Genomic DNA, 12,821 nt, shown 5'->3' on the forward strand with positions numbered 1-12,821 from the left:
GATACCATTACATGCAGCTATAAAGCATACTAAAGATTGTAAATAAAAAATCAGTCTTGGTGAACTGAAATAATTAATTACTTAGTGATTACAACTTGTGACATAATTACAGACAGTTTATGATTAAAGCCAAGTAGTCCACATAGAATATTGTAAATATTGTGTGTAATACCACAGTGTTCTATTTTGATGAGATATTGAATGCTGTTAAAAGAAGTATGAAAAGAGTAGTTGCTATTCCACATAAAGCGCAAGTGCTGAGTAGCAGATAGGCTCAACAAATAGACTGTCACACAATAAGCCTTCGGCCAACAAGGCCTTAGTCAAAAATAGACAGTACACACACACACACACACACACACACACACACACACACACACACACCACACCACACCACAACCACCAGCACAGTCAAATACAACTCACACACATGACCACAGTCACTGGCAGCTGAAGCCATACTTCTGGCTTGAGTGTGTGTGTGTGTGTGTGTGTGTGTGTGTGTGTGTGTGTGTGTGTGTTGTCGTCGTCTATTTTTGACGAAGATCTTGTTGGCCAGAAGCATATTGTGTGACAGTTTTTTTTTTTGTTTTGCACATCTGTGACTCACCATCTCCGCTATATGGTGAGTAGCAGCTATCCTTGTCATAATATTCTTACATTCCACCCTGGATTTTGCATTGTTGAAAAAAAAAGTATGTCTTCATAAAGAACTGTAGTTGCTCCCGTAGTTCAGTAGATAAAAAAGTTTTGAGTATTAATCATATAGCAAACTACGCACCTCTTTGTGTGCTATCATTCACAAAAAACTTTGTTTTGAAATCTTGTATCATTTATCAAATATGATGGGTGTTATGACCACACGATCCATGTTGCTCTGGCCAGAACACTGAGTACACTGCTTGCATCCCTCCCATAGATATAAAAAGCAGTATTTCAATAACTGTGATAGATACCGTGCTGGTGTCAGCTTGAAACACAGTTTTGATGTGTTAGCAACATTTTGTACTTAGCAGTGTCTGACTTAAATCAACCACATGCAAAATCTACACAATGTGTTTTTACCTCTTCAAAATTCTTAGAACTTTATGTAATGCTTAATTCAGTTTGATGCAATAACTGTAATGAATATGAAAAGAAATTATGTCCTCTGTCAAGCGAAGATATCAGGCTGTAAGATATGAAAGAATCAGTTTTTTTCACTGAAAAGTGTTCTTAAAATTGTATAAGTATTTCACTGAAGCTGGCATGTCCACTCAAGTGTATCACTGAGAATTTGTTTAATGTGGCTGTGCTGCACATGTAGTTCATTGTAATTGTATGGCACTGCTTCTTGGTGGATTGCTTGGCATTCTGTCCTTTTCCTGTGACACAGTATTCAGTATGCTCTTGTATACAAAACAAACTGTACATGAAATTATTGAGGACCTCTCATGAAATTGACTCAAAATATGTGGAGTGAAAAAGTTATTACTGTGGTTCCCAATGACTGCTGATGTGCTAGTGACATCACACATAGATTCATCCTTTCCATGAGTTATTTACGAAAGAACACTAAGTGACACGTCCCTTTCATCATGGGAACCTAATCCTACTAAAAACTACAGGAGTGAAATAATTCCAAGGTGTGAAACATTATTGACAAAACTGTGTGTTTGTCTATGCTGTAATTCATTTTTAGAGGAGCTTTAAAGTGAAAAAACTTAAGTTGTCACAGTAATTGTATTTATTTTGTATTTGGAGGGAGGGGGGGCGGGGGGGGGGGGGGGGGGGCAGGGGACCAGGGCAGCGGACAAAGTCATCATTTCCAGTGCCACAGAAATATTCAGCAAAGGTGGCCGGAATGTCGTCTCCCAGTGCATATGGCGCTATTAGGCAACAACAGTCGTGCTCACTATGGAATGCAACGAGCATGCCTGTAGCAGTAAAAGTGTTAATTCAGAATCAGTGAGCTGGATAAAAAAAACACCAACAAGAATTTATTGATAAGACACTGCTTCTTCAGTAGAAGCCAAATGCAACGGACAACAAAAAGTAATTTAAATTTGTGGTTATTTTGCAACCCCAAGGAGTAAAAGCTGTAATAATGAAAATTTTAAAATTAGATAATAAATTTGCATTGTTAAAAAAATGCATCACTCAATAACTTACAATATTAAAAGTTTAAAATAAATTTACACCGTTACACTTGTTGCAAATGAAAGCAGAGAAGCAAATAAAATTAGCCAATAGAAAACACAGGAAGTCCAGTATCAGTTAACAGAGGCCACAGCTCTGATGAACTTATACTGAAAATTAATTATTTGACTGCCTTAAGTCGAACAGTCTATTACTCAGATACATACCCTATGGTAAGACAAAGCCAGTTTAATTCACTAATCACTGTCGCATTAATCGACAATCTGATTTAAAGCTCCTGCTCAAAACCAGTTCCATAAACATTTCATAGTAGTGGAAATTAACATAGTGAAACTCTTAGAGAGTGATAATATGTATCCACTATACAGTTCTGCTTTCTAATTCCTGTAAATATGACACTATGACACTCTCTGTGCAATACGCGAGCTTGCAGCACAACTCAGCCACAGGATCCACAGCCCATGCACCCCAGGTTGCCCGCCCCATCTCATTTTTGGATCTTGCTTGAAGCCTGCTCTCTCTCTCTCTCTCTCTCTCTCTCTCTCTCTCTCTCTCTCTCTCCCTCCCTCCCTCCCTCCCTCCCTCCCTCCCTCCCTCCCCCCTCTCCCCGAGACTTGCCCTCCTCGACCCATGAAGGAGTAGTAGTAGTAGTAGTAGTAGTAGTAGAAAAAGAAGAAGAAGTAAAATATATCTGAGGACAAGGTTCTTCTCGTGCATCTGGAGGTTCCTATTCCCCCCTCCCTTTTCCTAAGTTTTGTCTGTTATTTTATGCCATTTTGTTTTTCCTTTTCTTGTGTCTTCTTCACCTGGTGTAGACCCTGTTGTGTTGTGGTCGTGGTATGGTGTAGGGATCAGGATTGGTCAGCACCAGTGCTGGTGCCCCAATGTGCATAGCGCCTTTGGGGCACCCCCTGCTTTCGCCCACCCACCTCCCCTTATTTAGTCTTTACTCTTTCTGCCGTCCAAACATTCCTTTTGCCACTTTGTTGGGCCATTTTCCTCTCCAGTTGACAGGACTGTGCTGTTTACATTCTTCCTCACTTAGTTTCTATCACTTCAGATCGGAGTCCAATGACTTTGCTCTTTGGTGTCCACCTCCTCTCTCTCCCACCCCTAGTCAACCAACCGACCAACCGTTGAAATTCTCTTAATTGTCCAACATTGTCAGTTTGAGAGGTCTTTTAAACTTAAATATTTTAAGTTTAGATATTTTGCATCACAGTGTGGCTTACAGAGATTTTGCTTCCTCTACTTTGATGTTTCTCTTGATAAAGTGTAAAATTAAATTAACAGTGAGCAACTGCAGAGAAAGTGCTAAATACACTTGCGCAAGCTTAATAAGAAACTGACTTGAAGTAAAAGTCTGCTATGCTTTTGGTGTATATGATTTGTTTTACTTCATAATAACATGTAACTATTTTTCAAGAATGACTGTGTATATTCTTTTAAAGATCTGATACTTTTGTTGTAATCTGATATATTGATCAGAATGTATAAGCAGACAGACAGCCAGGATTTTATAAAATTGGATTCGAAAATGTTTTTTTACTTTAGTAATTAAATAGGATCGATTACTACTCACCAAATAATTGCACACGCACAACTGACACGCAGATGGCCATTGTCACCTCAGGGCTTAATCTGATACTATTTTTAAATGTATTTTGAATGTGCCTGCCTGCCGCTAAATGGTGCCTCTCAGTGTTGATTAACAAATATCCTGTTTCATTGTTGTTATTCCAGATTTTTGTTACTTTTTTGCACATTAATTTCTAAACTATTATGCTGTGTGGTAACAAGAAAGTGCTTAATTATTATAGGAGACTATTGCTTACTTTGTTATATACTGTTTAAATAATGAAGATGATGCTACCAGTAATGTGTGTGTGTGTGTGTGTGTGTGTGTGTGTGTGTGTGTGTGTGTGTGTGTGTGTGTGTGTAATAATCCCTGGAGGAATAAATAATTAAATAAATTTTTGTCATTTTTAAACTAAAAATGACAGATTTTGGATGTTCAGTAAACTTTTCGCCTTATCGGACTTCATCCTCTGGAATAGCTGATCTTTAGATATCTTCACAATGGTAGTGTGAGCAAACTTTCAGTATTTTAATTTTGTCAAGTTAATATATAATATACACAGTGAACTAACAGCTAACGTACTAGTTATGTTTTCTAATTATCCATTCCACACATATTTCTCTCTCTCTCTCTCTCTCTCTCTCTCTCTCTCTCTCTCTCTCTTTCTTCTCTTTCTCTTTGAGTCCGTGAATTCATTGCATTGTAGCATATTTTACTGCAAGCACTGCTGTAATGCACTGAATGTATTCTCCACTTACTCACTTATTGCAACCTGTGCTCAATGATACGATACACACATATTTGCTATTCTTATTTTCCTGACACCATTTTGTAGAGTGGCATCACATGAAGACGCAAATCGGATGAATGCAAGTTCACTGGCAATTGTTTTTGCACCCTGCATCCTCCGCACAAATAAAACAGTTCCGGCACAAGATTCACTGCACGACATTGGACGACAGACTCAGTGTGTGGAGACAATCATAGCAGATCAGTTACGTAAAGTCAAGTCAACGTTGGCTGATATCGATACATTGGACAGCGCCTGCCACACAGCCACGCACCGACTTTCATCCCTTCGTAGCTCCAAGGTACATGTTAGTCCTTTTATGCATCTGGTTTTTTAAGTAGAATATATTTTTCTTTTTCTGACTCATTTAGGGCACATTTGGCAGTTTCTTAATAAATTTCTTGTGTTGTTGATACTGTTCAGTATTGGATGACTGAAATGTTAGATAATTATTGTGAATTCCTACCTCTCCACATTCTCTCTTCTTCTCTCAAAGTATACTTCAGAATGGTGCCTGGTACACCATCTGAAGTCACTGAATGACTTGAGTCAAATGCTTCCTTTGAGAAAGTAAGAATGAAAACTTCATAGATGTACAAAAACACATGCAAATTTTCAGATGATGCGAACATTGAAAATAGATGTTTCCCTCAACATCTGGTAAAGGAAGGGAAGCCTTGCAGGGGTTGGGCAAAGGTTTCAAAGTAAGTATTACAGGAGCTCAGGAAAGAGAAACTCTGCCCTAACACAACTCTTTGACATAACTTTAGCCATACTCTTTGGCTTATTTACGTTTTGTAAAGCGTGTAAACATGTTCCCTGTGGCTAAGTGCAATACAATTAACGTAAGTGGAAAACACTCAGTATGTTTTCCAGCATACTGTGTACACCAACAACCAACCAACGGACACTAATAACTGTAAGTAAAGCAACAAAATCTAACGTATAATGTGAATAATTCTCGCCACACTCAGTGCATACATGTTTCCTTTATATATCTTGCCACATCTATATGACTCCCACACTGCTGCAGACAAACAATAAAGATGTACCATCTGATGATGAACCACTAGGCGGTTCGAATCCAGTAATGGAATAGTAAAATAATTGAAGAAAAAAACAGACGGCGATACTTTGTTGTTATACTCATCAAGTAAAGTATTAGTTGAGCCTAAGTTTGATTGTGCTCCTCCCTCCCATTTTTTCCTGTAGTGTGCTAGTGATACAACTCTGTACCTGGAAACAACATATGTGCATGTGAGAGAATAATTGTAGGTGTACTCCCATGTTCCTGTTAACTGTAGATTACAGCCGCCTTTTCTCAAAATATCCCATTACAATTTTAACAAATACATTGCATCCTCCCACCCACAAGCAATACAGTATGAATTTCCATTTAAAGATGGTATGACTTTTGTAACCACCGAGTTTAAGAGAACAGAAAAATATGAATTACACCATAATCCAAGTTTGTGTCATTCTGAAATTTATTTTCGTAATAGCAGAGAAAATGAAATAAAGCTTTAACTGCTGGGCAGTTATGTGGTGTATTGCATCGCTGATCATACGGCTTGATCTGATCCACGATTGGTTTGTCAGGCTCATTGGAAGAAATTCGAGGTGGTGGGGAGGGGGGGGGGGGTGGAGGGAAGGAAGGGGGGGGAGGCACCTGGAATATGTGATACGTTTTATGATGTTCCTCCTGACACTCAACTCACCTGGAGTTTGCAGCTCAGTGCTGCAGACCATTGAAAGTTTTGCTTAGTCTACGCATTCAGAGTGCCATATTGATGCCACTGGGTTCGAACAACAGAGACAAACATGATGTGTATTTTCAACTTTCCATGGCGTAATGAATAGTCCATTAAATTTTGGGCATGCACCCGCACCAAAAAATTTCTTCCATTGATATTTTGGCTGCATATTGTCCAACTATCCTCAGAGGATGTCTGGACAATACGCGGCCAAAATGTCAGTGGAAAAAATTATATTTGCATGGCTGCATGCCCGAAATTTAATGGTCTTGAAACATACATGTTTCCAGTGTGAGCGTGAAGGTATGGGCTATGTGGTCATGTGAATGCGGAGATCTGTGGAAACAGCTCAGCATCTTGAAGGGATGCAGTGAGAAAGATTTATGCCTTTGGATTAGTGCAAACAACACACTCCTTTCTTCTAGGAGTGCTCGTTCTGCAAGTTTTGTGGAAGAGCTTCTGTGAAGTTTGGAAGGTAGGAGACGAGGTACTGGCAGAAGTGAAGCTCTGAAGACAGGTCGCGAGTCGTGCTTGGGTAGCTCAGATGGTAGAGCACTTGCCCGGGAAAAGCAAAGGTTCCAAGTTCGAGTCTCGGTCTGGCACACAGTTTTAATCTGCCAGGAAGTTTCACATCAGTGCACACTCTGCTGCATAGTGAAAATTTCATTCTGAACACACGTGTTATGTACCGCTTACTGCCTACACCTGTGCTAGACATTGATTCATCGCAAAAGTTGGTTTTAGACAAGGATGACACGAAAATTACCAACTGATTTTGAAATTTGCCGTTTTGAACAATGACATTGGGGGCTATAACTTGTTGATCAATCTTTACCTGTCTCTGTTGGTCCATTGTGGGCACAGGACAGCAGCTGGTCAAATATTAACAAAGAAATTTGTTAAACAGCCACATAATTGAGAAGTTATTTTATTTTATTTTTGCTACCAGTTTCTGCAGTTCGTTACACCACCTTCAGGCCAAACATGCACCTCTCTAAGATAATTGATATTGGCATACTGGGGCCATATGTTCCTGGATGTCGTGAATTCTCAAGTGCTTCCTTTGAAGACTTGACTGCAACTACACTCGTGTGAGTTGCTGTCAAGTCTTCAAAGGAAGTGTTATAACCTTTAATCACCAATAATTGCGTGGACATTCAAACACACTCACTTAGAAACAATAGCTCGTTACATGATGACAACTCAGTATCTCCTATTCGACTGCCGTGCCGTGACATGCGGCCGGCGCCGTTCGTAGCTAGGTGGCGCTCCCGCACTCAGCCGAGTTGCGGAGCGCCTTTATCGCCGTTTGCGCGTACTGTCGTGGTGGCACTGTTAAATGTCGTGGCACTGTCACAATAGGAAGCACTTGAGAATTCATGACATCCAGAAACATATGGCCCCAGTATATCAATATCGATTATTTTTTATAGGTATGTGTTGGGGCCTGATGATGGCATAATGAATTGCTGAAACGGGTCGTGAAAATAAAATAAAATAATTTCTCAACTGCACAACTGTTTGGTGAATTTCTTTGTTAAAAAAACTTCATCTTTTGTTGGTTCATGCTTAAAGTTCTGTGCTAGTTGTTTGGTAGTTTCGTGCAAGTCTTTATGTGCACCTTTACTGACTATTTGCAAAAGTCTAGCATTAAGTAGATGGTGAATGTCACCAATTGCAGGAGAAGTGCGTGGAGGATTATTTCTTTACCTTGTACAAAGATAAATATGTTTGCTTGTTGTGTAGTGAGTCCTGTCAGTTGTCAAGGATTCTAATATGAAAAAGCACTTTTCTGTGCAACACATTACTCAGCAACAAGTTACAGGACATCAGCAGAAAGACAAAATCAAAATACAGTATGACCTTGATAATCCAGCTCGGGGATCTGCCAATGTCCAGATTATCAAATATGCTGGTTTATCGAGGTCATTTTTAAAAACGTGGTTTTGGAAAAGGGATATAAGCAAAAGCTACAGTTTTAATGTACAAAGGCAAATAACTATTATTAATTAAACACAACAGGTAGGAGCACAGCACAAAAGAATTAATAGGAGGCCTATGTATTAATTTCCTGTAAAAAAAAAAAACAAAGCTGAATTAAAAGTTGAATATCCCAACGGGCTATTGAATCAGTTTAAGGCACAAAATTTTAGAAATATTCTGTATCCGTGTGTAACTGCTGTATGTCATTAACTAAATAAAATAAGCACCATAGATTAAGTAAGATCAAGAATAAGCTAATTAATAAAAGTTGCTACCAAGATTTGGTGTAGTTGAATTGGAATCACTGCCTTTAGGAATAGCACAGATATCTGACATTGTTGAGGGCTTGCAATGTGATGGACTGGTATATGTACCACTGGTGGTTTAGCTGAAATTCTCTTCTGAGCCCTTTGGAATGTTGCAGTAAAGCTAACTTGCTTCTTGGGTTGAGCTCTTTTGTGACAGAGATTATTTTGTATAATGATCAAATTCATAACTTCAGAAGTGCTGCATTGTTGGTTGTTCTGAGCAAAATTCACAAAAGTGTTTAAGGCTTCTGAAGCACTAGCCCAAGACGTGTGTTGCAGCAATTTCTTCATCATTATTCTCAGTTTCTGGTGCCTCCTGTGGGTTGAAAACATTTCGTAACATCACATAGTCAGTTAGGTTGTCTTTGTTAACTAAATTTCTGTCGCTGTTGATCCAGTCTTCAACACCTTCTGCTGGAAACGCACTCAGTTTGTTAGTGGATTTTGAATTTATCACTCATACAATTTTAGAGTGATCAGCTGTCGACTTATCTTTATTTACATTGATTTCCACCTCGACTAGTTTAAGCTTAAGTTTTCTCCAGGCCTAACAATGCAACTGCCTTATGTTGATGAGAATATACTCAGTCAGTGATGCAGATATTTGTTAGTGACGAGGTGCCACTCTGAACAGTTATGATGTTTCTCGAAAGAGTCGAATTTACTGTGAACTGCGCTGAGCTAAAAATAAGGAATAACTTCTTATGCATGCCAGACTGCAGAGTCTGCTGGATTATCGAGTGCCGGATTACACGGTCTTACTGTATTGATTATTACTTCGGAAACGCATAGGTTGGCCAAACTAAGAGTACAGTGTGACAATGCAGTTATAGTTAATTTTACAATGAGTAAGAAAGTTGGCAAATCATTGAAGCCTTTTGCTGAAGGCGAAATCTGAGGCATGCTTCTTGGACATTGCAAATTTACAAATAAGTTTATTGAGATGGACAGTTGTTTGCTGTATTGGTGTGGTGGCTGATGGCATTAAAAACGGTTTGTCTAATCATGTTGCCACATGCAAAGCATTTGTGATGACTTTGGATGAGACCACTGATTTGTTAGACACAGTTCTATTAGCAGTTTTTGTTCGTGATGTAGATGTGGAGCTCAACATAATGGAAGTGTTATTAGCATTACAGCCAGTAAAAGGAACATTTTATTTACTAATGGCGTTTCAGAATTTTATGATAGAAATATTTAAGGGAGCTGTTGTAAAACATCAAAAGTATAGAAATAATGCCCTCCATACATGAATATGAAAGTGAGCATCTGAGGATAGGTTGAACGTAAAATGAATGTACTCCCAAAACCATGTGTTGTGAGGCATAATTTGTTTGTGTGGCGTGTTGTGAAAGAGGTGCCATTCCTGTGGGTGCTTTACCCCATAAACATTGTTATGGAAGCTATAGTTCTGACTCCATGTGGTAGGAGTCTTGGTATCGTGTCTCTTGACGAGGCAGCCCACAAGCTGATGTATATATGTGAATCAGATGGATGAGTCACCAAAGTTTGCCCATGCCTGATCTGTTGTAATGAAATCCAGAACAAAATACATTAGTGACAATACAAGATAAGGTGTCACTACCTCAGCTGTTTAAATGGCTATAAGAGAAGAGGATTGTGAGGACAACAAGGAGAAAATCAGAAATGTAGTGAGGACAACTTGGTTCAAATGGCTCTGAGCACTATGGGACTTAACTTCTGAGGTCATCAGTCCCCTAGAACTTAGAACTACTTAAACCGAACTAAACTAAGGACATCACACACATCCATGCCCGAGACAGGATTCTCAGACTGCAGCGCCTAGAACCGCTCGACCACCCTGGCCGGCAGTGAGGACAACTGAGAGGAGGCTAGTTGTTATTACACAGCACTGAGAAAATAAACATTTAAATATTGTGGTACATACTACAGTTGTTGTTGTTGTTGTTGTTGTTGTGACTTGGTCTTCAGCTGAAGTCTGGTTTGGTACAGCTCTCCATTGTAGTCTGTTGTGTGCAAATGTTTTCATCTCTGAATATTTGACCTACATCAACCTATCCCTTCTTTTTGTGAAGTTGTGTCATAAATTTCTTTTCACACTGATTCAGTTCAGTAGTTCTCAGTTAGTTAATTGATCAATCCATCCACTCCTCAGTATTCTTTTGTAGCACTACATTTTAAAAGCTTATATTCTCTTTTTGTTAAAAATATTTATTGACCACATCTCACATCCATACAGAGATACACTTAAGATACATACAGAGATACACTTAAGATACATACAGAGATACACTTAAGTTACATACAGAGATACACTTAAGATACATACTTTCAAAAAACACTCAAAAGTTTGTTTAATATGAACATATTTCATTTTTTTGTAGAAATTTTTCTTGTTATTGCTAGTTCACATCTTACAGGGTGTTTAAAAAAAAGGCAAATAAATTTAACAGTTTCCTTAAAAGAAAGAAAAATTATTAGCAAAGTGTTACACACTACAATAATCCTTTCACATAGTACACATGGGATCTCCATAGAGCACAAACATTAAGTGTATCCCCATTTAGCTTGAATAATGATCCAACCTTGGTCTGATGCATCACGCTTTTTTTTTATGCTGTCATTAATTACGTAAAAGCAGAAGAGTCAGCTCATTATCTTGGCTGTGGTGCTGCACTAGGGCACATGTTGAAAATTGTGCAAGTGAAATGTCACTTCCGGCTTTGGATAAAACTGTAGGAAGAATATATTGTATGAACAGTAAAGAAACAGGCAATGGGCATTAATGATGATGATGATGATGATGATGATGATGATGATGATGATGATCTTCTTTTTCTTGTGCCTGCATCCCACATTGATGCAGGGTCGACATGGTTATTAAATGGATTTCGCGTGGGTAATTTAAGGGGTGGTCAGATGCCATTGCTATCGATAGTTAGGATAAAGTTAGTACAGTGTATAAGGAATGAGACGGTGGATTGTTATGAAGCACAGTGACTATCTGGCAGAAGGCCTCTGCCGATTATCTGACTCCTCCACCTACAAACTCTGCCAGAGTGATCCCAGCCCAGAAGTCCAACATAACCTTCATGCCTAAAGCGTTAGGTCCTTCTCAGAACCTCTCCCCTGAACTCATTTCCCTTCTCACCCCTATGACACACTCCACATCCACCCCCTACATGGTTCCCAGAATCCACAAACCCAACAATCCTAGATGCCCCATTGTATCTGGCAATTATGCCCCCACGGAAAGAATTTTGGCCATCATTGACCAACACTTCCAATCAATTGCCCACAATCTAGCCTCCTACATCAAAGATACCAACCATTTCCTTCACCGATTCTCCATCACTACCATCCCTTTACCTCTTGGACCCATATTCATCACTGTTGATGCCATCTCCCTATACACCAATGACATCTTTGTGATCTGGACTCAGGGAGAAGACACCCTACCATCATTCCTTCACAACCTCAACACCTTCTCTCCCATCTGCTTCACCTGGTCCTCCTCAACCCTGTGTGCCACATTCCTGGACACTGATCTCCTCCTCTCTGATGTCTCCATCTACAACTCTGCCTACCCACCAACCAACAACAGTACCTGCATTTTGACAGCCGTCATCTCTTTCACACCAAATAATCCCTCCCATACACCCTGGCCACCAAAGGATGGTGTTTCTGTAGTGAAAAGAATTCCCCGGCCCAGTATGCTGAGAGTCTCACCAAGGCCTTCACAGATATGCACTATCCCCTGGGCCTAGTCCACAAAAAGATATCCCATGCCTCCCCCCCCCCCCCCCCCCCCCCCCCAAATTCTTCCACCACCCCCAAGAACTAAATGGACTGAAACAACTGAAACACATCCTTTGTCAGGAAATTGATTACTGGTCTTCATGCCCTGAAATGAGGGACATCCTACCCAATATTCTTCCCACCCCTCCTAAAATGGTCCTCCATTACTCAACAAACCTCCAAAAATTCTAGTCCCTCCCCATGCCGCTCTCAGTTCCAACCGCTTGCCACAGAAATCATATCCCTGTGGAAGATCCAGGCACAAGACCTGCCCAGTCAACCCACACAGTACTTCTTATCCCAGTCCTGTCATAGGTTTATCCTATCCCAACGCCTGCCCAGTCAACCCACGCAGCACTTCTTATCCCAGTCCTGTCATAGGTTTATCCTATCCCAACAGGGGACGGGCCACCTGTGAAAGCAACCATGTCATTTACCAGCTCTGCTGCAACCATTGCACAGCATTTTTACATTATTATGACTACCAA

The 12,821-nt window shown here is 39.8% G+C and overlaps 1 protein-coding gene across 1 annotated transcript in view; it reads left to right on the forward strand.

The window, feature by feature from the left end:
• The window catches only part of LOC126413328 (unconventional myosin-IXa-like), a 347,425-nt gene that overhangs the window by 302,046 nt on the left and 32,558 nt on the right, over positions 1–12,821 (forward strand). Inside the window, exon 29 of the mRNA XM_050083235.1 lies at positions 4,554–4,809. Within this exon, the coding sequence (XP_049939192.1) occupies positions 4,554–4,809 (256 nt within the window). The remainder of the gene's footprint in view (positions 1–4,553; positions 4,810–12,821) is intronic.

The sequence above is a fragment of the Schistocerca serialis genome, chromosome 7 (assembly GCF_023864345.2).
Source record: "Schistocerca serialis cubense isolate TAMUIC-IGC-003099 chromosome 7, iqSchSeri2.2, whole genome shotgun sequence".
In the NCBI taxonomy this organism is placed as follows: domain Eukaryota; kingdom Metazoa; phylum Arthropoda; class Insecta; order Orthoptera; family Acrididae; genus Schistocerca; species Schistocerca serialis.